This window comes from Myxine glutinosa, chromosome 1 (genome assembly GCF_964187855.1).
Source record: "Myxine glutinosa chromosome 1, kmMyxGlut1.1, whole genome shotgun sequence".
Taxonomy (NCBI): Eukaryota; Metazoa; Chordata; class Myxini; order Myxiniformes; family Myxinidae; genus Myxine; species Myxine glutinosa.
In genome coordinates this window covers 347,531,738-347,557,062 of record NC_136261.1, presented here as the reverse complement: position 1 = coordinate 347,557,062, position 25,325 = coordinate 347,531,738, and the positions used below count along the sequence as shown (strand labels likewise).

General features: G+C 43.3%; 1 protein-coding gene across 2 annotated transcripts; it reads left to right on the top strand.

Moving 5' to 3' along the window:
- The first annotated feature begins 479 nt into the window (after nucleotides 1-479).
- On the top strand, nucleotides 480-25,075 carry LOC137418085 (suppressor of fused homolog). 2 transcript variants are annotated; one of them, XM_068104045.2, is made up of 12 exons: nucleotides 480-647; nucleotides 3,133-3,267; nucleotides 3,391-3,527; nucleotides 6,455-6,597; nucleotides 6,786-6,871; nucleotides 9,735-9,807; nucleotides 9,928-10,087; nucleotides 13,417-13,543; nucleotides 13,651-13,788; nucleotides 15,119-15,257; nucleotides 15,683-15,751; nucleotides 24,626-25,075. In XM_068104045.2, exons 1-12 carry the CDS (start codon nucleotides 523-525, stop codon nucleotides 24,629-24,631), a joined length of 1,338 nt encoding a protein of 445 aa, XP_067960146.1. In that variant the 5' UTR covers nucleotides 480-522; the 3' UTR covers nucleotides 24,632-25,075. The 2 variants fall into 2 exon arrangements, with proteins under 2 accessions (XP_067960146.1, XP_067960145.1); XM_068104044.2 differs by lacking the exon at nucleotides 24,626-25,075 and adding an exon at nucleotides 22,965-24,208.
- The last annotated feature ends 250 nt before the right edge of the window (nucleotides 25,076-25,325 follow it).

The window sequence follows — 25,325 nt, the reverse complement described above, 5'->3', positions numbered from 1 at the left end:
ATAAACGGGCTTGTCAGAATACCTGAGCTGTTTTGTTTCAATAAAGCAACTCGGACGAATTCCGTCTTTGGTCGCGTCAATTCTTTCGACTCGCGTTGGAGCGCAGCTCCTTCACTAACACAATTACATCGAATTCCACCGCCCTGTTTTATTACACCACATTCTTCGGAAACCGACGTGCGACACGAAATCAAAAATATAATTAGAAATAAATAAATCATGAAGGGTATTATACAAATAGAAAGATACCGTAAAATGTCCGAACTAATAATGTAATATGACCCAGGGGGCGAAAAGGGTCTACAGAGGGAGAACCACATCCAATACAGCGACAATCCTCCGCAGCGATTTTTTTTGTTTTCGAGTCGTCTTACAATCATTATCGCCGGAAATACAACCAGTAAGGTAAAATTCGCGAAAGATATTAAAATGAATAATTTGTTAAAGTGAAACAACAACTTTGAAAAATCTTCGTCGTCATGGCAACGTTGGCCTGCTCCGGACTCCGGTGTAAAACCGTAAATGGAGGCGGTGGGCCTAGTGGTGCCACCAGTGCCGCCTGGCCTGCGGGCAGTTTACGAAGCATGCAGTCAACTCTACCCGGACCAGCAGAACCCGCTGCAGGTCACTGCCATCGTGAAGTTTTGGTGAGTTTTTTTCGATTTTCTTTGTGCCTGATCGAGGTAGACGAAAAACATTTCAGCGTGCCTCGACTTGTTTGGTGTACGGATGCAGGTGCGTGTTTCGTATGTTGGAAGCTAGTTAATACCGTAGGCCTGAGGATCGACGATAATTGTTGTTTTAATTTCGCTAATTTTGTTGTTCGTCTTTCATTCAGACTACGTGTTGATCGTTCTTCGTTCGCATGCAACACAAGGCGCTGAGGAGTAGCATCATTGGCTGAGGGCACAGCAGTGCTGCTGATGCAGTGCTCTCTGGTGGAAAGGGCATGGACTGGCTATTTGTTCGGGATGCCGGCTATTGCTTGCCTACTCTTAGCGAAGGACACCATGGGATCTTTAGCATCTACCAACAACTTCTGGCAGACGAGATGTGCAGTTTAACGTACATCCGAGGGAAAACACCACACACACACACACACACACACACACACACACACACACACACACACACACACACACACACACACACACACCTGATGAAACACTGGGGATGACAGTTTATAGCTGGGTCTGGATTCAAACCCAGGTAAAACAGTTTAGAGTTGAGTATGTGTACCTCTAGGCCATCCTTTCAGTCTACGGGTTGATTACACGAGGAGAAAAGTCATAAAGTTCGATGTGAAGACAGTTGTCTATACCTCAGGCGGCAAAGCAGGACATCATGACGTGTCCACTGCAGGAGATAGATCCATCAATACTTGAGGTATCTGGCCATTGCTGAGAGAGAAGCAGCATCAGCAGCAGAGTTGAATGACCACGACGGAATCCTAACTGATGGTCAAAGATGGGTCTGCTGCTTGGTTACTGAACACAACCCGTATCTGTAGGTCAGAGGATCTGTTTTTGCACCCTTCTTTTGGACGGCAGTGATGTTTGTGGACTTCCTGTTGACGGGAGATTGCTAAAGAGCATACGGAGGAGAAGCAATATCAGTAGAGTAGTATTTGAGAATATGAACACCGATGCCAACTGAGCCCATCGCTGATGAAGAATCGAGCCTGAACACGCTGGGGTATGGAGGGCTAAGGTGCGGACAGAATGTGATCAGTGAGGGACACCAGAGTTTGTGGCGGATGTTGAGTTGCGACGTTCTCTTGTCTCAATCGGAGTCTTTAGTTTAGCAAGGGGATTGAAGACTAGGGAGAGGCATACAGCAGAGATTTAATTGTACAGTCGGACCCCGCTATTCACGGGTTCCACGTATTCATGGTTGATAAAATGTGACCAGTTTCTCTATTCCCGCAAGTGTGTCCCACGAATTGGCGTTTTTTTTTCCTATTCACTGCCGTGTTCCGTGAAATCGTGGGGTTTTTTCCCTATTCCGTGTTCCGCGAATTTGAGGTTTTTCAGGGGGGCAAAAATAAATAAATTTCATTGGCCGCTAGCTTGACAAATTTTTAAAACCCATCTTTCACCAACCATGCATAAAGCAGGTGGACATGCGCAAAAAAACATTTACGAGCTGCGCTGCATGACCTGCTTCTACATTCTCTGCTGTATGCTTTGCGTTTTCATGGCTTTCACAGCCGCAAATTTTAGCCGCGCTACAATCGAGAGTTTCGTGGGATCTTCCACCGGCTGCATAGCACGTCATCCCACGATTTACTGTACACAATGAAAACGCTCCACAGTCCACAGTATCTATTGGTGCAATTAGCTGTCTCCCTTTTCCCCAATGAAACTGGCACGGCATGCATTCACGGATTTTCATTGACATTTGCGGGATTTGCCTCGCCATTGCCAGCATCTTCATTGACCTTCGCGGATTATCATTGACATGCTTGGGTTTTGCCTCGCCATTCGCGGTTTGTTCCTCTCTATTCGCGGATTTTCGTGATTCGGGAACCTATCTCCCCTTTTCCCATTGAAACAATGCCCTGCTTTTTGCGGTTTTGCAATTCACTGATTTTCCAGGTACGTATCCCCCACGAATAGCGGGGCCCCACAGTAATAAGAAGAGTTCCCTTACAAGGAACTTTGATGCAGGAGTAGGCCCCTTGGCCCTGGCAGACGGGACGTCCGTTTAGCGTCCATCCGAGGGACGGCACACACATTGATGAATCGCTCTGCCTGTGAAACAGCGGGATGACAGTTTCTAGCTGGATCGGGATTCAAACCCAGGCTAGACGACTTGGAGGCCAGCGTCCAACCTGTAGTATTTTGCTGCTTTGAATATAATTTATTTTACTGCAAGTTCCTGTCATTGAGCGAGTGTAGCTTGGTGTCTGCTGACTGCACTTACTCTCTTCTAAAAGAGGATATGCACAAGTTTGCAGTCAATGTTTGTGCGTTTAAAACCAAAAATGAATACCTGATGTTAGGATATTAATGTTCTAATCGTAACAAATGTCGTACTTTAATTCCTTAAGAAATTTTTGGCATTGTTTGAATGTTTTTGTTTATCGTAACTCTTTGCATCTATTTCTGCTTCATTTTAACTTCCTCACAGGCTGGGAGGACCTGACCCATTGGATTACATCAGCATGTACCGTAATCTGGGTGATCCAAAGCTGGGTATTCCTGAGCACTGGCATTACATCACCTTTGGGCTCAGTGACCTGCATGGAGATGGAAGGGTACACAAGTGCGTATTTATTTCCCTTGCTTCCTGTAATAACAAGTTCCTGTAATCTTCTCACCTTTTGTGGTTCCCTGAGACTTAAAGAATCACCCTCCTTTATCCACCTCTGTGTACGTCCTCACTCAGTCGCTCAACCGAGGATGGCCTCTCAGGATTTGGTCTCGAGCTCACGTGCCGGCTCAAACGGGAGGATGGTGAGACTGCACCACCAACGTGGCCGGCCGAGTTGCTGCAAGGGCTGGCAAGATACGTCTTCCAGTCTGGTATGATGCAAGACCATTGGATGAGTTTAAGAATACTTTGGAACCTGTGTCGTAACTACGCGCTGAAAATTTGGTGCAGTATCATTTAATGATGCATATTAAGTCAGTCACACTCAAAGATCAACGACGTATTTAATCATCTAAAAGTTAATAAGCGTTATTACTTTGTGCATGCGAAGCGAAAAGTGGGTTAAGCAATCGGTTCACTTCTGTCTGTCCATCCACAAATGTCAGTTTATGATCCAGGAACTTGATTAGAATTGAATGTTGTGTTTTGAACATTAATCGGAAAACAAACCTGTAGTATAGTAAAACTATAATGTAGGTATAGTAAAACTATACTACAGGTAGTATAGTATTGGTCCCGATCGTGCATTTACTCTGTCTGCTTGTCTGGCAGTGAAACAAAATTAAAAATCATTCCAAACTGGAAACTTACTGTTTTTAAGAATGTTATAAAGGACATGAAAAACTAATGTAACGTGTTCGATAGAGTGGTGTAAAAGATGCTGCATCAACTGCGGTAAACCTCCAAAAAAAATTTTTCAACAGGTTTTAAAATATCTATTTTATTTCAATTTAATTATTTACTTGAACACTGTACAACAGAAATCGCCTTTTTGGCAGTTTTAGAAACTTACCATTAGGCAGCAGGACTTGGGGGAAAATATTCATGCCCTGAGGGCAGAGTAACTGTGAGAATCAGCATTTGCCATCATGCCCTGAGGGCAGAATAAATATTTCTGATAAATATGGCAGCGCATAGCAATGTGTGATTACCAGTGATTACCAGTGATTACCAGTCACATATGCAAGGTTCATGAACAAAACGAAGGTAGATCGTGCTTTGGGAAACTCAAAGTGAGAGTATAAATAGTCTCCCCATGTCCTTCTTTCCTGAGATTGCATGGGGTAAAGTGTTCTATGAACGCTGTTGGAAAGATGTGGCTGATATATTGAGCTTTGACTCTTTGTCAGAGCTGTTTGAAGCATCAGCTGCATCTAGTTTCCCACAGCAGCAACCACACCGATGAATTTTTCGTTTTATGTTTTGTACGTACATACAGTACATACAAAACAAGCCTGGTGTTTGTTGGCTTAATGGTTAAGGTGGCTGGCTTGAGATCTTCGGGTCCTGAGTTTGAGACCCTGTCGTTCTCGTTGAATTAACACCAGGTGGGTTGACTCAGCCTGTCATCATTCCGAGGTTGGCAAAATGAGTACCCGGATGACTGGTAATAGAGAGGCATTGCGGCAGCCATGCCCCCAGAAAAATGATGCAACTAGCAGCCACAGGCTGCACACGAATCATCACCACATCCAAAACACTCCAAAATGCATCCCTTACCTTTTTCTTCGATGTAGACAAACACAAGCCTTCACAGAGGCTAGTACAGTATTCCATTTTTTTGTATTTACAGAGACTAGACTTGTGGAGCTAGAACACAGAACGGATCAAGACGCAACAGAACCAAATTAACAGCTGAAAGGGGAAACGTCAACAACAAGGCTCAGGGACAACATAGATGGAGATGGCCAAACAAGGGATGTGCAGTTAAGGATGAGGGGTAGGGGAAAGTGGGATTGGGGGTGGGCGGGTTGGCAAGATGGACACAAAAGCAGACTCTCGGTAGGGGTAAAACTGGGAAAAATATTTGTGGGAAGGATAGTTTAACAAGGGTAGAAAGGATCATGGTTTTAGATGGGAGAAATTATCTAAAATGGTGGTGAACAGCTGTTTTAAAGATCTGCAGGGAAAAATGAGATTGAAAAGAATGTGGAAGTTGGGTATATGTGATGGGTATATGTGATGGGTATATGTGATAGTGGGAGATGACCGATGTAGAGGGATGGTGAATCCACCATCCCTCACGTCCTACCGGGGCACATGAGCAGTAGTTTATGGGGTGGCTATGACAACCGAGCCAGGGAGGGCTTGGTTATATTGATAGGGACTAGAGGTGACTATGGGTGACAAGATTTAAGTAAGAGACTTGGTACCTGTAGTGGGGACGTAGTAGCTTGGTGTTTGATAATGACGGGGGAGCGCTGAGTGTAAGGGAAGACGGAGGAGCGTGAGTTTTAGAAGGGAGTAGACAGAGCAGATGATGCAGTGTGAATGGAAGTGCTGGTGAGCAGCTTCAAATGAGGCATCGGTAACACCGCACTAACACCGCACTAACATGTGGGAATAAAGAGGACAAACGAGTGGAGGTGAGCAGAGATTCTGGATTGTGGGAGTTTATCTAGAAATGGGGTATTGGTTGACCATGTGCACCATGAAGAAACCTAGAAGGGGGTTGGGGCAAAGCTCGGAGAAGGCAGAGGGTGCAAGACCAGAAAGGAGGTGGCAGAAGACGGAGAGACCACCAACCTGTCTGTAATTGCAAAGTGACCGGCCCATCGACTCGGCTTCAGTGTGGGAGATTACAATGATGTTGAAGGCCTGATGTTTCCACGGCATCAAGCTGAGCAAGGTGTGAGGCAGCAGGGGGAGCCAGCCTAGAGGGGAGAGCAGTACTCCATCGAGCTGCAGATGACAGCTGGGATCTTTAACATCCACCAACGAATGCTGGCAGACGAGACGCGCCGTTTAACGTACATCCGAGGGAAGGCACACACTTCGACAATTCAACACAAGGCATGGTTTGGCACAGATAATTAGAAGAAAAGCAAATGAGCATCGCAGGAATTAAAATAAAACAGTAAAACACAATGATCTGGTCCAGGAAATGTAGCTTTGTTTATCTGGGGAGAGCAACTCAAAAACCAGCAACATGCGTGGAGCAACCCGGAGTCGGAAGTCTAATGTACTTCATTAGGATTATACAGATCTCACGCTTGGAAGATATTTACACTCGATGATACCTAATTAGGATTATACGAAGTGGTGTTTCATCTTGTCACTGTTTTGTCGGTGTATACAGAGAGCAGCCTTTGTGCGGGCGACCATGTGAGTTGGCATGCCCCTCTGGATGGCAGCGAGTCTCGTATCCAGCACATGCTTCTTGCCTCCGAGCCTCAACTGCCCTCCTTGCACACCCCTTTGGGCTCGCTTTCCTTCCTACAGGTACAAAGTGTTAACATTTTTATCCAAGAAAGGATAGAAAATCTTTTATAGAGGCCCGTGTTACAGAGGGTTGTTTATATTTGCCACAGCATCAGCGCCACAGAATGTAGTTACCATTATGGTAAAACAAAAGTCATAATGTGTTTTCCATGGTGCTGTGGATAGTATTATCGTTGTTGTGTTTACAGGTGGTGGGTGTCTGTAACGAGGAGCTTCGAGCTGCTCAACAGTGGAACGGAGCAGGAATTATTGAATTGATCCGCTCGGTTCCACCGTAAGAAACCTGGCCTACTCCCCTGTGCATCCATTTTCTTTTATCCATCTTTTTCTTTTTCCCCAAGGTTTAAGCTAACCATTGTGGGTAAATAACAAGATACGATTTCAACTTGTTAGCTTTTTTTTTCTCTTTTTTTTCCCTTTTTTTTAGTGCCTTCGCACCCGAAGGTGGCTGGAGGCATTATGTTTTTGGGTTGTCCGTCCGTACGTCCATCCGTCTGTACGGGCTAAACCTAGTTTTTCTCAGCAACCATATGTCCCATTGAAACAACTTTCAGGGTGGGAGTGACACCCATGTAGAATGTTTTTATGATGATTGTGATGTCATTGGTCACATCGTATGGCAGCCATCTGGGGTTGTTAAACGCAAGTATTAATAAAAAATATTTAGAAGAAACCGCTGAAAGGGAAAATTTGAAACTTGGCACATTGTCAAGTACTCCCAATAGGGAACAAAAGCATGATAATGATGACTATGACATCATAGGTGAAGTGGTATACCAGCAAAAAATGTTTTAATCGAATTCCTTATCCTAAAAATCTAAAAACGTGAAATTGCATGTGCATGATCTCTGACCATTTGTATTGAAATATTACATTTATGACATCATAGGTCACATGGTGTGACAGCCATATTGGATTGAAGAAAGATATTAAATAATTATATCTCTCAAACCGCTTACCCTATCGATGCAAAATGGTACAAATGTCATCTAATACCATTGTAACATATAGTTTGAAAATGATGACATCATAGGTCACGTGGTTTGGCAGCCATCTTGGATAAAAAATGCACCTTATACGATCAACACAAAACTTCACAAGCCTGATCCCCTACCCATACATATGCAGAGTTTACATTTTTTAAGGTCACATGTCATGTGGTTTGGCAGCCATATTAGCTTGAAAGCCAATATTATTTTTTTTTAAACCCTTCTCTGAAACCTCTTCACCGATCGATGTGAAACCTGTCCTGTCTGGTGAAAATGTGATTCTTCAAAACAGCTGAAGGGATTTAAACCAAACTTCTTTATTCTTAGGACAGTGAACGAGGGCATCTACCGATTGTCATGGGCAGGGACTATGAGGAGGCATATTGGCGATAGTCGCATTGCTCTAGTTAATACATGGGCTAAGGCTCGTAATAGAGCTGACACACACACACACACACACACACACACACACACACACACACACACACACACACACACACACACACACACACTGAATTTGACTTATTTTAATATCAAGCATCAGACAAACAAAACAATGACGTACCTTTCCAAAGCACTCTGGGTGCTAACGACGCCATATTGTGATATTACGTTCCTCACCGCACTAACCTGGTGATTAAGGAGAAATTTCCTCCTCCCAATGGATTCCAAACGATGCTCTTTACTCTGAATGCTGAGAATCAGACGAGGAAAGCAGCACATACTACAGTGAAAACTACAAAGTTGGAATTCCAAAATCAGAACAAAGAACAAAATTCTGAACTTAAAAAAAAAAAAAAGTATTAAAAAGACAAATTCATTAATATGTCGTCTGCTTGATTGATACCGATTTGTCTGCTGGTATGATATTGGCATGGAGTTCACTATCAAGAGCTATATTTGGACATTTGTATGTGCATGGGACTCTACACGACCAACATTCAAAAATGAGTGTCCTGACCTCCGGTACTGAAGACTTTGAAGGTTTTCAAACATTCAAGTGAGAAGGTTGATTCATCAGAATTGATACATTATGCCAAGGGTATGAACACTGAAGTGCCCAAGGACTTGCATGAAGATGACATCGTGGAGTGGATGAATTGCGACAGTGAAGCACTAGTGATCTGGCAGATGATAGATGAAAAGATTGCCGACATGGTTATTAACCCCAAATTGGAGTCCCAATTAAGAAAATAATGATGACAGTGAAAGTGACTGAAGGAAAACAAAGGAGATGACCATTGATCAGGGAATAAAACTTCGAGCCCAAGAGAAACTACCTTGCCCAAGACAAACCAATGAAGGAGAAACCGAACTTCATGAAACAAATGACTCTTCAGGAAATGTTTGAGAGCAACAAGGCATTGAAAACAAACTTTGTGGTAGTTCAACCTCTTCACAAAGCCTGTGTCCTCCCCAACCACTCATTCCTTTTGCTCTCCCTCTATTTTGCCCTCACTGATGGTGTCCCTCCCCCACCTCCCCCATCCCCCCCCCCCCCCCCCCCCCACTCTCCACTGTCACTGCTTTCACTTTTGTTCTGCTGCATCCTAATCCATTCAGTGCTATAGCTCTTCCACGAACCTAGACTTTGTATACAAAATAAAGTTTCATATTCTAAAATCTGAGCAGTTCTGTAATCCGAATACAGTTCAGTCCCAAGGAATTCGGATTTCAGAGTTGTGACTGTATTTGTAAAATCTTTGGTATGACTTTTAGGGTCGAATCAAAGCACTGATCTACTAGATCTCGAGCTGACTGTCTAACCTCAATATGACTTTGTCTGGTGGCCAAGTTCTGTTTTGATTTGTAATTCCTTTATTATTATTATTATTATTATTATTATTTTGTTTGTTTTTGCTACCTTATAGTTGATGGATGGTCAGATCATCTGTGTACGAGGTGTTGTACTTCCTTTCTCTGTAATGTGCAAAGTATGTTTTGAGAGCCAACAGCCACGTGAGCCACATGACAGCCAACGTCATTAAAGCCAAATACAACGGAAAAGTACCGTAATCATTCAATTCTCATGTACAATGTGATTCGTACATACAAAAACCCATCTAGCCATTCCGTTCTTCATTCACACTTTTGATAAGCAAGGTAAAAGTACTTTCACATTTATCGGTTATGTGTGCATGTATGTAGGGCTGGCGGGACGTGGCTTGTGACAGACATGAGACGAGGAGAGTCTATCTTCGAGTTGGACCCCCAGCTCCAGGTACGTCCGAGTGGGTTACGCAGTTATAACGTTTGCCTCCAGTGACTGGATTGTAAATGCTTAGTTTTTTTTTTCTTTGGCATTTCTACCACAGTGCCCTCAATGTGCGCTGCATTCCAGGATAGATTGGAGCGCGGTGTAGCGAGTGAAGGTTCAAACCTCAGTGGGGTGAGCGCTCGTTGCGCATGGGAAAGCTGTGAAAAGTTGGAGACCAAGGAAGGAAGGACTTCTGTGGATGGAGAAGAGGAGTCCCCCAAGCCCCGTCGGCTGTCTTCCAGTGGTAAGGGCTGTCAGGATGGCCGCACACTCATCTCTAAGCTGTTTAACCTGGGTTCTAATCCCGACCCAGCCATAAACTGTCAGCCCGGTGTTTTAGAGGCAGGGTGATTAATATTTGCCGTCCCTCGGATGGGCGTTAAACTGGGCATCACATCTTCCGGTATTATCTCTTTAGTTGTCTTTCACATTAGTTGGTTTCTTTCTTGGAATTGACAAAATAAAATAAAGCGTTGGGGCTGGATAAACATCCAGGTGGATTGCAGGAGATGGCAGAGCAGATAGACATTATGATAACATACTATATATAACATCATGCTTGTCTGCTCTGCCACCATTAATCTGTGTCAATGATGTATTAATAGGCCTACCTTTGCTCATACAATGTGATAGCCATTCTTCACAAGAACAGTCACATCACGGATCCACCCACACCTCAACTTGTAATCAATCAATCATTCAAAAATGGTTTATTAAAAGCATGTCTGGCAGCCAAAGGCTGAATTACACATGCATACATATTCGTAATTTACAATCAAAGATTGTTTACAAGATAAAATATATATAAAACCAGAAGAGTTGGAGTGAAATAAAAAAAGCCCAAAAGTCTAACAGCGGCGTAGCCGGGCTTGTAAAATATTGTTACGGTTCTCGAAGTACGACACTCCCGTTAGCAAGGGGGGGTTAATCCCCTTGTCTTAAGCTGGCCGTCTCCGGTCCTGGAACTATCCCGCTCCTTTGCGGGGCGAGATTGGCCAGGGTGATTGGTAAAAGATTTCCCAAATACCTTCACCAATCTCTCCGCAAAGCAGGGAGATGAGTCCCTGCTTGAACCGCGGATGTGATGGTAATTGCCGAGCGGTTTAGCAATCCACGATCCGAGCCGTTAGCAAAAAGACTAACCCAATTCTGAGCGGTTCCCATATCGTGCCACCGATATTCAATGGGGAAAAGACAAAGACGATCGGACGAGAGGAAACCAAAGAATAAGAAGGGTGAAGGAAGAACAAATATGGTTTATTAACTATCTAAAAGAGGAATCGAAAGAAGGGAATATACAAGAAGAGGAAATAAAAGGACATAGGGCAAGCTTATACACTCTTATATAACACGCCCATGACAATACAAACACACTTACACGAATGGGGTGGTGGGAAGGAAGAGAAGGGTCCAAGCAGATGGTTCCAGGCTCCGGGTCCACCGTGAAGAATGGCAGGCAGCTGGTGTCGTTGGCGCGCGACCGGACCTTACAAATGCGAGGGGCGGGGGATCTCCGTACGTATAGCGTGCCAAACGCTCTCAAAACCAACGGCAATTCGTATCACACGATCGTCCCAAGCGATCCTCCGCGCAATGTTCTTATATTCGCCACCTCTGCACTGTTCCCACAAGTTTGCCGATCTTCTCTCCTCGCATTTGCCGATCTCCCCCGCATCTGCTCTCTGCGGTTGAAAGGGCTTTGCACTTGTGCTTTTATCACAAGCCTCGCGTATCAAGCCGCGTCCGCTTTGCTCCGCCTACCGGTGAACACGCCTCGGCCCGGATTGGTTGTGAGGGTTCGTTGGTACCTCCCCTCGTGACACGTTGATGGGGCCACGCCTATGTTCCTGGCCGCTCCTCCCTTTTTCTCCCACTTAACCGCGTGCGTAATGGCGGCGGGCAGGAACAAACCAAAAGGCAGCGACGACGGCAATACGGCTACTGGCACTCTGGAGAGAGAGAGAGATTGGGGATAATTGAAGGGGCCTAGGTTATTTGATTAATACAACGCAGAGTCAAACTATTGGAAACAGATCCTTAACTGAAACATAGACTAATGAAATAACTAAAGAAGAATCTAGGGTGTCCTACGTGTTGCTCGTGGCCTAACTAGGGTGCGACCTTTGACCTTTACACCAAAAATGGGAGTATTTACTGGGGATTATTTATAAGGGAACATTTACAAAAATTTACCAAGTGGAGGGTTCTAAAAACCACAACAATATTATAAACCACAAACACACATTAAGCTTTTAAAACAGTCGTTAAAGCTGTTTATAACATTAAACAAAGACATTTTGAGGAATCCCGACATCCGTGAGGTAAGTTTTACTTACAGAACTGAGCGAAGATCTACCTTAATCTATGTACCCCACAAGGGTTGGAGGTGTGCTCATTTACCAAGCAGCTAGCTAGCGCTTGCCAAGCCAGTCGTTCCTTAAGGGTTTTGAATGGAGTGCTTGCTCGAATGTTTAAACCACTTGGCGATCTCTCCACAAGAAACTTGGTAAATGACCACATATCCAATGTTCTTAAGACCCGACCATGGAGAGACTGTAATTTATATACCCCAAAGAGGAATGCCCTCTCCTATCGCTCTCGAAGTGAGTGGGTGTTTACGCCGTAATGACATCATATATGTCATGACGTAGCATGACGGCCGGACCCAAAACTGCCGCTACTTTAATATATATATATAAGATTTAACTTCAGTACATTTGCAGTCACTACAAAGGGATTAGTGTTACGATTAGATTTACTATAATAATAACGTTACGTTATTATTACGAAAATTATATTATTTTTAAAAAACCGAGGTGAATTCCTTACTTCCACGATTACACCGCTTCAATCCATCAACTTTCCATTCATGACATTGGGATTAAAGTGTTATAGTTATATTTACTCTAATATTATTATTATTATTATGAAAACGATACTACTGAAATGATACCACTGTATTAAGAAACCTGGGTTGAATTTGTCCGAAGCAGACGGTGAGTCATAACGCCTGAGGCCTATACGTACCGTATTGTTGGAAGCGCCGTAACGCCGATGCTTTCGATATTTGATGGTCATTTTAACAATCGGTTTGTTTGTTTCACACTGAATGAAAAACGTAAGGGTAGAGCATGGCGATTGTGATATATGATAGGTTCGACAATATGTTCGGCATGAACGGCATATAAATCAAAATGTCGGTGTGTGGAGAGTCAGCCGCAGCACCGCCGTAATGGCATCAGATGTAATCGCAGGCCCGGACCGGCGCTCTGTGTCTGCAGGCGCGGAACGATTCTCTGCATCTGCAGGTGACTGACTGAATTTTGTTGCCTTGGCAACCATCTCAGGAACTTGGCTTGTGTACGCGATATTTCAAAACCGTTCATGATCTAACTTTCATATTACACAGACCTATTCATCATACAACCCAAAAGGCGGGAGACCTAGAGGATCAACTCTTTGTTTTGAGTTGAAATTTGCATTCTGTTTTTCCTATTCATTTCACTTTCTGTCCTCTTTGCCCCTCCTTTTGTTTATTGTGCCATTTTCTACCTTCTCAACTATGATATTCAGACACGATGCAAATCAAGGAGGCTTTGACACAGGGCCTAGCTGTTTCTCAGAAGGCTGTTCTGCCCCCTATCAGAAAAGGCTCGCTCCCAACCCGCAATCAATCTGCAGATGAGCAGGACCTGGCAAGGTTGGCTGACTGCTAAAGGGATATACAAAGGCATATGCTAAAGCCTTGTGTGCTTTAAAACAAAGCTCCAAGGCTTCTCATTGAGTTTGCGCCCTGTGTGTGGATAGGCTTGCAGACATTGACAGGAGACTGGGGAGTGAAGACTCAGAAGCCTTACCTCAGGAACTTGCACCCACATGCTACTTGGAGCATCTACAGCTGCATTTCAATGTAGAAGCAGCCACTTTGATTCCACTTGCTCTCAGGTAATGGAGTAGCCCCAAAGAAGAAACATATTGTTACGTGTGTGGGGGTAGGTAATGAAATACCTTAGTTGAGATATAATTGTGTAGGTTTAACGTGCTCTGTATGCTGTGAAGCCACTTCGATGTATCTAAGTTAGAGTCGGATGTCCATGTCAGTGTATATGTGTCTCCATGCGAGGGGTGGAGCTATGCTAATTAGGTAGGGCATAAGGATAAATTCCCAGATCATTGACATGCTGCAATCACGAGTTAATTTTTGCTGCATGTGGAAAACGTCCATGTCTGGGCTCGGACTTTTTTCTGGGCGTTTCTTCCTCTCACTCATTCTTCCTCCAATTGTCCCTCTGATCTGTCCCACTACCCTGTTGGTTTTGTTTACCTCATTTCCACTGTTTGTAATATATTTGTGACCATCTTGGCCAACAACAATCTTCCTGATGCTTGACTAAGGTTTAGGTAACCCGATCATGATCGGGTGACAACTTATTTAAAATATTACCTTGACCAAGCATTTTTATGGTGTATATGCTTTCATCGTTGGCATTACCAGAGTAACTATTTATTTGTTGCAAGTTGTGACAGTAGAGGTAAAGAACTGCACTGGTATTTACCTGAGGAAGTGTTAGATTGTGAATTGTTTATGGCTGGTTTCTCTGTAGTTCTCTCAGATTGGTCATTGGGTTCTTGGCCACTTCCCTGACCAAGGTTCTTCTTGCCCTTTTCTGCAGTTTGGTCGGACTGCAAGCTCTCGGAAGAGTCTGGGTAGTTCCATATTTTTTCCATTTCCTATTGATGGAGCTCTCTGTGCTCTTGGGAACTTTCAGCACTCTAGAAATTGTTTTATACCCTTCCCCAGATCTATGCCTCCTCACAATTGTATCTCGGAGTTCTACGGACAGTTCCTTGGAATTCATGGTAGAGTTTCTGCTCTGACATGCACTGTGAACTGTAGGACCTTGTATATATTTCTAAATAATGTCAAATAAATTGAATTGGCCACAGGTGGATTCCAATCAAGTTGTAGCGACATCTCAAGGATGACCAAAGGAGTGTCATCGAGCAAAGGGGTTCAATACTTATTGATTCAAGACATTTCAGCTTTTCATTTTTAATTACTTTGTTTGAATTTCTTTTTTTTTAAATTCCACTTTGACATTATGGGGTATTATGTAAAGATCAGTGCCAAAAAAAATCTCAATTTAATGCATTTGAAATTCAAGCTGTAACACAAAATGTGAAAAAGACGAGGGGTGTGAATACTTTCTGAAGGCACTGTAAGTACTGAATTTGACTCCATTGATGAGCACCTCATTGTTGCGTTTTTTTGCAGGGGACGTTTGCTCCATGGCAGACACTTCACATTTAAAAGTGTGTCTGGCCCCACTGCCATAACTTTGGTGTCTACAGGCGTTGAAGGAGCTTTGGCGAGTGAGAGCCAGCCATACGCTACCCACGGGGCATGGCTCCAGGTTTGACCCACCCTTAGTCACCATGTTGGCTTTGGGAAAAACAGATTGGAATGATGAAATGTTTTCTTCTTTCTTTCTTCTCTTTGCATGTTGATACATAAACAAACGCTCACTATTAACTTTAAGTAGCAATAGGGGATGTCCGAGTGAAGTATCAACAAATGTGATAATCCTGATATACAGAGTTAGGCCACATATGGAGCAGTAGTCACGAAGACTATAAGGAAAGAGTTGCCTTATAACTCAGAGCAAAATCTGACCTTGGTAGAGATAGAAAGCATGTTCTACTAGTAGACAAAGAGGTGTCGAATTTATTTGATATGTGCACTATAGGTATTATGTTAGCCAGATAATAATGTACCATTGAACAAAGTTCACTCAAAGCTTGACATGAATGACTAATTGTGCATTCTGGCCATTTCTAGGTTATGCTCACAGCAGATGCTGTACAGCAGCTACTGGCAGACATGGAGGATATAGTGACATTGGACGAGGTAAGGCTATTGAGCTGATCAAATTTGAAACTGTATTGATGTGAAGGCCTGGCAGGATAGCTCGGAGGATTGCGCACTCCTTTAGGAGCTGTCTTGTTTCGGTTTGACCCCTGACCGGACTGACAGCACGAACCTGCAGTTTAGCAATACTTTGCCTCTGAAATTGACAAATTGTTATATTGTTATGAAAATATGTACATATTGTTACGAAAATGACTTTGGAGACGGTGGAGGGGTTAATTATTCATCAACTACCTTTTCTCTTAAGTGTTTTAAACTCCAAAACGACCTGGAACGGATTTCCCAGCAGCCTTCTTGTCATCCCCACCCTTGTGTCTATCTCTTTTCTTCTTCTTCCTCTTGTCCCTTTGTGTTCAGCTCTCAAATCACCCAGATTGTCCTTTCACACCATACAATTGCACTTCAACGTGGTGCGTCCACGTGAGCTAGCTGCGAACCCCAGCACATGCTCTTGTGAGATGGCGTGCCCATGTGTGCTATTTCAGCACTATAGAGCTCATGCACAACAACTTGCAAGGTGGTGGGAGAGACCTCCCTTCGGGGGGGTCGGACTATAAAAGGCAGAGACACACATGGGAGAGGCGCAGAGAGTTGTCATGGTGAGCGCGTGCACAAGGGATTCATGGAGAGATGGCTGGCATGTCAGACAAGATGTCAAACCAGTGGAGAAGGGTCTGCAAGGCGAAAAAAGGATCTGAAATGCGAGCTTGCTGTAAAGCGCCATTGGCATCTCTGCCCAGACTGTGTTCCACCTCCCCACACTCAACGAAGGGTAGATCCCACACATCAACACCACATACCACGGTCAACTCTTCTTTACATTCTGTGTCCTTGCCCGAGTCTGCCCGTGTGAGAGTAGATTAAGAATGGCTATTTGAACTCATTGCCATTGAGGTTAAGAGTGCCGACTGTGTTTCTCTGTAATTTATATTCATTTTCGCTTCCTGTGCCCCATCCCATAAATCTATTAAACCTCATATGAGCTGTGAGGCACGTTGCTTTTGAGCACCTTGATCATCCTCCAGCGTAATCAATTCCCCATAGAACTGAATATGCATGCTAAAACCGTTGTGTGGTTAAATTAATTAACTAGAACGGCACTCAGTAGAGAGCATACCTCCGCCAGGTGAACAGTTTACGTTTTGTATCCCAGAATGAATGATCATTTTAAGGCCATTTTCCCCGCTAGAGCGGGGGTTAGCCTTGCGGGCCCCATGACAATCATGGTTCCCTGTTTGAGGCAATGTTTTATGGCCGGATGCCCTTCCTGACGCCAACCCTTGGTCGCCTCTTACCATGCGCAGGGATACGGTGTACCTATTCTAAATCGGGGTACACACCATGATCATTCATCCCAGCAAGCTGGTACTCAATTTGCCGACCTCGGAAGGATGACAGGCTGAGTCAACCCCCCTGGCGTTAATTCAGCGATCGACCGGGATTCGAACCCAGGATCCTAGGATCCCAAGCCGGCACCCTAACCGCTAAGCCAACACCAGGGATAGACCAGAAATCCCAGAGTAGACCAGCAAATCACAATACAGAATCGCATTTAATCAAAATCATCCATCCAATCATTGAGATATCCTGCTTTGTATAGTTTTTGGCCCTATCTCCCAATGGTGAAGAATCACTTTTAAAAATTCTACTAGCCGAATCCGGATCTTCACCAAGATTGAATCGATTCTTCCTTGTCACACACCCAACCGGTCCACCAAGTTTCGTCCAAATCCATCCATAACTTTTTGAGATATCCTGCTATGTATCGTTTTTGGCCCTATCTCTCAATGGTGAAGAATCACTTAAAAATTATAGAAGCCGGATCCGGATCTTCACCAAAATCGAATCATTTTGTCCTTGTCACATGCACTACGTCTGCCAAATTTCGTCAGAATCCTTCCCTAACTTTTTAAGATATATTGTTCACAAACAAACAGACAGACAGGGGTGAAAACATAACCGCCATCCACCCTTGGTGGCGGAGGTAATGACTCCTCAGTGCACCGAGAACCCGTCACGGGTGTGGAATGTCTCTGCTTGGCGTCTTGGGACTTTTATCTGTGCCAGTCTCGTGTAACTTCTTAGGGTGATTGGGTGTGTTACAATGTATATATATATCGTTTAATTTTTAATTTATAATTGAGCTCACCCTTCATGAGACCAAAAGCCACTCTAGGTAAGGGCTGCACAAGGAAATTTTAAGAGAGATAGCAGGAATTTGTTGACAAATTTTATTGGAATTTTGTAGTATTATTATTATTATTTTTATTGTTGTATCTACTGTAGAATTGCATTATATTATTTATTTGTATTATGTTATATGGATTGTAGAGTAAAAGCACAACTTCATTGTTTTGTGGAACTGAACCCTGTTATTCCCATTGGAACTTCTATTGCACCTTTGTCACATTTTAGCCAATCACACGAGCCGGTGGAACGTAACCACATGATCAGGCAATGAAACAAACAAAACTACCTTTGGAGGCCATTTTTCCCAGCAGAGCAGGGGTTGGCCTTTTTTGGGCACCTTGGTCCCCTTTTTGAAGCAATGTTTTATGGCCGGATGCCCTTCCTGCCGCCAACCCTGTTAGTCGCCTCTTGCGACACACACTGAATTACCAATGAACTGTTAATCAATTTGCCAACCTCGGAAGGATGACAGGCTGAGTCAACCCCCCTGGTGTTAATTCAGCGATCAACCGGGATTCAAACCCAGGATACTAGGATCCCAAGCCGGCACCCTAACCGCTAAGCCAACACCAGGCTATACATGATCAAGCAGTATTCTACTGTATTTGATGTCACAACTCTTCTTCACCGCCAAAAGTGGATGATACATGGAGCTTACAAATAAGTTGCTGCAAAAATCACCAACTGGTAGTTACTGTTTAATGGTGCATGTTGATCAAATGTAGTTATTCTCGATTTTTGAAACGAGTACACCCGCTCACTATGGGAGTGACAGGGGGAGTCATGTTATTAACCTTATTACTGCCAAATATTATGACCGTTACTTATGTTAGATCAGGTCAATGAAAAGATGAGACTGTGCCTCACCATTCTAAATTCCTGATAATAAAATTTACTTGCGTGAGGGGGGACAACATCGCAAGTCACAAAACCCCTTGGGGAGTGGAGATATCGTTGTGCAACATTAATATTATGCTATTATCATTAGTGTTGATATTACTTTTGTTATGAGAAGCAGCCTTGGAAAAATGCCATGGAAGTGGTAGGAAGGGTCATGTTACTAATCATTGTGGGGTATATAGACTATTGTAGATCTTCGATCAGGTGCGTTCGTCAATGTGATCTGTGATCAGTATAGATTGCGTCACGGATGTGGGGATTCCTCCAAATTTCTTTCGGTTTCGTATTCAACAGCATTAGCAATTGGTTAAAAATGTAATCATGCGTGTTTGTGGTTTATAATATTTTTACTTCTGGTGGAGGCCTTTGCTCCCACGAAAATGCCACAATAAGCTATTTATACACAACATGACATTTGTTCAAGGAGGAAACACCCCTTTGGGAGGTGGGGGTATTATCAGTATTAATATTGTTTTGTAATAACATAAATATTATGCTATTAGCATTGTTAATACTTTTATTACTTGAAGCAGATTTGGAAAACACCACGATAAAGCTATCTTAACATGGATATACACCTCAACACACAACCCGCTTGGTGGGGGTAAACACCCTTGGGGAGGGGGGGGGGGGGTAGTTGAATTGCTACAACCTTCATTGTGTGGCCCTCGGTCTCCCTGTCAAGTTTGGTTGAGATGGGTAAGTAACAACCGAATGTATCGCAGTCAAAAATCGCGTCAGACAGACAGACACCAAATTGCATATTTTAGTACGATTCACATTTTGGTTTAATTTCAAACTAGAACGGCATTTGGTAGAGCGCATACCTCCGCTAGGCTGAACAGTTTACGCTTTGTATCCCACTGATAGGCCAGATCTGGATCCGAACCTCAACCAAAATCTAATCGCTTGTTCTCATCCACCTAGTTTTGTCATAATCCGTCCACAACTTTTCATGCTGTATGTCGTTTTTAGCCCTATCACGCAATTGTGAATAATCACCTAAAAAATGAAAAAAATTATTGTAACGATCTTCACCACAATCAAGTAGATTCGTCCTTGTCACACACCCAACTTATCCACCAAGTTTCATCCAAATCCATCCATAACTTTTTGAGATATTGTGCTCACAGACAACAGACAGAGGTGAAAACACAACTTCCACCCACCTTCGGTGGCAAAGGTAATAAATTTTGAAAATGTGGTAGAGCATTAGTTTCACAGCATTCAAAACCATTTTTCCTGAAGTCTGCTTCCTTCTTTTTACTTCCTTTCTTTCTTTCCAGTTTATGCCCAGTGTTTTCACAGGTTGGCATTATGCCTTTACTTCTTGATCCCAGCACTTAGTGGAGAATCGGTGCCCCATTTTTTTGCATTCAAGACTTAATTTATTAAATACAGACTTGGCATTTAATATGGAATATTTTTTTTGTGGGGGTGAACTTACTTTTCAAGATGACGTAGAACCAAACGTTCATTGGAATTACGTTGAAATTATTCTAGATTTTGTTAATGTGACCTTTAAAAGAAACAAAAACCACATTTGACATTTCGAAGCAAATAAATTGATCCTTGAAAGTGATGTAAACTGATATCGAACTCAATTCATGGACAGTACTGTGTTAAACTTCTGAACGTTTTCCAGAATTATCTCTTTATTTTGCACATTAGCCAAAATTTTTTTTAACAAAAACAAAAGTTAAATTACAACTGGGATTACGGACAGTAAAATTACAGTTCAGTACTTCGTGTAACCCCCACGAGCATTCAGGAGAGCACGTACACGTTGAGGCATGCTGTTCACGAGATTTGCCAAGGTTTGGACAGTAATTGCTTGCCATGCAGTGACAATAGCCTGCTGCAATTCACTCACAGAGGTCGGCTGCTGGTCCAAGTGGTCGATTTGACGCGTTAATTCTGCCCACAAGTTCTCTATCGGATTCATATCCGGGGACATGGCAGGCCACTCCATATGCTCTACACCACGGTCAGCAAGAAAGTGTTGGATCATGCGAGCACGATGAGGCCGTGCATTGTCATCTTGGAAGACAAAGTTTCCTCGAAAGGCCGCACAAACAAATGGAAGCAATGTTTCTTCCAGAATAGCCCTGTACTTGAACTGGTTCAGGTTTCCATTCAGAACAACCAGGTCAGTTTTGCCTTCTGCATGAAAAGCAGCCCAAAGGGTCTCCCCACCACCTCCAGCTTGGACTCTTGGCACTATACAATCTTCGTTGTAGGCTTCATGCACTTGTCTGCACACTCGGGCGTGGCCATCTTGACGATAGACCAGAAATCTAGACTCGTCACTGAAGATCACGTGATTCCAGTGTCCTGGCTGCCATTGACGGTGCTCTCTGGCCCACTGCAATCGGTGCTGGCTGTGTTGTCTGGTCAGGCATGGCTTTCTCAGGGGATGCCTGGCACGATAGCCTGCTTGAACCAGTCGTTGGTTGACTAGCCTTCTGGATACAGGCACATTAGTCAGTTGCTGCCGCTCAGCCCAAATCCGATTAGCTGACTTGATACAGCCATTGCGGACTAACCGGTGCAGCTGGCGATCATCCCTCCTTGTGGTTCTGCGGGGACGTCCTGGCCTCCGTATTGGAGTAAGGACACCCCTCTGAGCATTTTGTTTCAGGATATTTGACACCTGACCTTGAGTGATGCCATACTGCCAAGCAATAGCACGCTGTTTCATGCCGGAATTTCATAAAGCCACCACTAAATGACAAACAGCATTGTCGAGTTGACGGACCATCTCCAGGGGAAGCGGCAATAACTTTTGTAGACGTGCAGCAGTTGTTTTCCACTAATACAGAACGCAACAACCCTTATATACCCGATTATGAAGCCAATCGTGAAATGTACCTGTCCGTACATTTTGTCACGCCACCTGTGATATAATCCTGTTATTGACTTCTTGCTGCGACAGACAATCAGTGACATTGTTCTTTTGACAAAGAAATCACCGAAGCGTAAAAGAAACTCACCAGATTGATATACCGAGTTCAGAAAGTAAACCCAAGTCAAGAAAAAAAATATATTCCATATTAAATGCCAAGTCTGTAGTTTTAAAGGAGAATTTAAATGCTGAAGAAGTGCCCGAATGCCTAAAATTTGTGCAAAATGTGAACACTCGGCTTTACGTACAGTTGGTGGATAAAAAGGAAACACCAATGTAAAGTCACTTAATAGGGTGTTTCGCCACCACATGCGACCAGTATGGCCCGAGTCAACCATCATCTGGAATTCTACAGGAGCGGTGCGGCATCATTCTTCCACTAGAAAGTCAATCAACTCACACTTGTTGATGGAGGTGGAACATGCTGTCTCAGGCGTCTTTCAGGAATATCCCATAAATTCTCGATTAGGTTATTATCTGGTGACTGAGAAAGCCATGACATATGGATAACATGAGTATCCTGCTCATCAAACCATTGGGCGACCACACGTGCTCTGTGGATGGCGCCATTGGGGGAGGGAGGGGTCTCCTCTTTCAGCCATAATTATAGGCAACCATGCCTGTGCAGCATTCTTATATATGACCCTAAGCATGCAGGGATGTTATTTGTTTAATTAACACATGGGCCACACCTGTGTAGAAGGCATTGCTTGGTGACAGCACCATAAAATTGCCTGTTCAATTTTGTCGATTTCTGTTATATTTGTTTGTTTTTGTTTACTTTGAGCATTTTAGGGCTTGTGCTTGACATATCTGCAATTACAGCTCTCATCCCCAATTTGCAGGAACTGTTAACAAAAACTGCAGCCCACTTTGCTTTACATAATAATTTCGCCACATCACTCAATCAGTCCATTGGTAAATCGAAAGCTGCACCAGAAGAGACCAAACAAAACCATGCTATGAAAATATGGTAAAATAACCAGGAAAGATCCATAAAAGCAGCAGCTTAAAAAAAAAAAAAGGTAGTCGGATGAAGACCGCAAATCAACCAAACAACCAGTTTTGATGCCAATTGGCAGTAACACTACTGTTGACTTGAGAACATGCAGAGTTTAGTGGCATGCACTGATATATAAAGTGTCTTGAAAGGAGTTAAGGAAAGTTTCTTGTTGCCTTATCTTTTCTTTTCCCCAGGCTCAGCTCCCGAAGGTGTATGAATGGCCTGAGATGAAGCTCGGAATTTGTGTGCTTCCCGACAGCAGCTTCGATGTCCTGCAGTGATCCCTCCTTCCTTCCTTCCTTTCTTTCTTTTATATATATTTTCTCTCTATCATACCTTGACAGCATATTTCTAGTCGGTACTGTTGTTAAGCAATTTCCTAGAAGAGAAATATTTACATTCCATAAAGCTTGTGCCACGACACGAAAGCTTGTCCGAGTTAAAGGAGAGGGGTTTAGAGAGGACACTCGGCGTTACCTTATTTGGGCTGAAACATGAGGTTTTGTACCATTGTTGTGCGTGCTGCATTCTCCAGCCGCCCTATTTGCCAAAAGTATTGGGGTTTGTTTTTGGAGGGTTGAACACCCATTTTATTGAGTGCGAGTGCACTGCAACCAGGCTTTTTACTTACAACCGATTGTATTCTTCAACCGCACTTGGTGTTTTTTTTACCTAAAACTTAACTCTTTGTTTAATTATTAAGTAATTTGGCTTTTTGCCCTAGACAATGATCGCTTTTACTTGATAAATGTTTTTGAGTAAGGGGTGGGTGTAGGAAGATGGTGGGAGGGGAGGGGTCGGATTCGAGAGGAATGGAAGCCATTGCCTTAAAATGTGGTTGAGGTTGTTAACTTTGAGTGTGTGGGAGATGATGAAGGAATTAGCATTGTGTGCGTATGCGACAGGGTGTAATCAAAATACGAACTACACGGTTGCAGGTACTCGGTTGAGTGGTCACAATATTCGGCAAACAAATCTTGAGTTGACCCTCCGCGTCATCTTCTTCTTGCTCAGGTCTACCCTCCAAATCTGTGACTTTAACACTTAAAATAGACTTCATGTGACCTGAAGCCTCAGACTGGTCTTAAAAACCGTTCTTGTAGGAGTTACTGCTCGGTCGCAACAAATTTTACAGCAATTCTTCATAAAAGGTCAAATAAGGCAGCTTTCTACAACACTACATCACTGGTAGTATTGCTACCTGCTACAATGCGCTTTACACATCTAAAGACAGGAATGCATTTGATGCTTTAAAATGTGATTTGAGGCTCAACATTTGAGACTCTTCCGGTCTGGTATGCATGGATACGTGTGACGAAGGAAACCAGACATGGTGCTCTATGAAGAAGTGTAACGCTGTCCACCTTTGCACAGCATGGCTTGAACGATGTATTAAGCGCAGACTTGCCCCAAAGTTATTAAACTTTGTTTATAACGAGCTTTGTGTTGGTTCTTTGCTGAAGAAAAAAATATGTATTTTAATCGATCAATTGGGAGAATGTGATTTACACATTCAAGTTTTTAAATATGCCTGATACATGACATACACAAAATGGTGAATATTTGCTTTCCCCATTCCCCCTTCCTTTCCTTTCTCGCATTCCCCCATTGCCGTCACATTCCTTTCTTCTCAAATCCCTTTTCCCTTCCTTCCTTTCTTTTCTTTTTTTTTTCCCTTTATCCTTCCCACAATTTTTTTCTCTGTCACAGTTCTCTTTCCCATCTCCTTTGCCCCTCTTCCTCACATATCTACTATGTGGCCAGCCTCATATTCTCATTGAAATATCAATATTGATGTCCTGTCTCCATTAGCATAGTCTGCTGCATGCTGAGTGTGTAGGTTTTTCCCTTGTAGGTATGAATTGAGAACCCAGCTGGAAACTTGGAAAAAGCCGCCAGACAAGCGTACCGCTGCAGCCGAGTCGAAAGCCTGGCTCTCGTGATGTGTGTGATGCCCCTGCTGGAGCACAAGGTGCATTCACCCTTTGCTGTTTGAGCAATTTTGCAACGGTGGCCACGTTTGGCAATCGACCAAACAACAGTCGCACGGGTAAATAGCAATTCTTTGTGAATGCCACATTTCCTGTTTCATCTGATGTGCCTCGAGAGCCCAGAATGCGTCAATAGAACATTGTATAGACTCTTACTGCCAAAGCGTAGGCCCAGACTACCTCTTAATGCACAAAAATGAGAATAACTGTTACTGAAGACTGTGTAGCAGTCTTTCTCAGCTGTTTACCAAAAATACGAAGGAATTTGTCCCTATGGTTCTTTACCATGAAAGTCATTTTTTTGGCTGCTTTACAAAAGAAAATAAAACAAAATGCATAATTACGTCCCAAAATATTATATGGAGGTTCATTTTGTCCCAAGTGTTTGGAATGGCAACAATATGAACTGTTTGCCTGTGTAGCTGTTTAAAAAAAACAATTCAAATAAAAGCTACGTCTTGGGTTGGATCTCCATCTTGTTTGTACAGAACAAAGCACCGCCACCTTCTTTCATATGCAACACATAGCTATGGGCAGCATCATTTTCTTTGGACATAGCTGTGT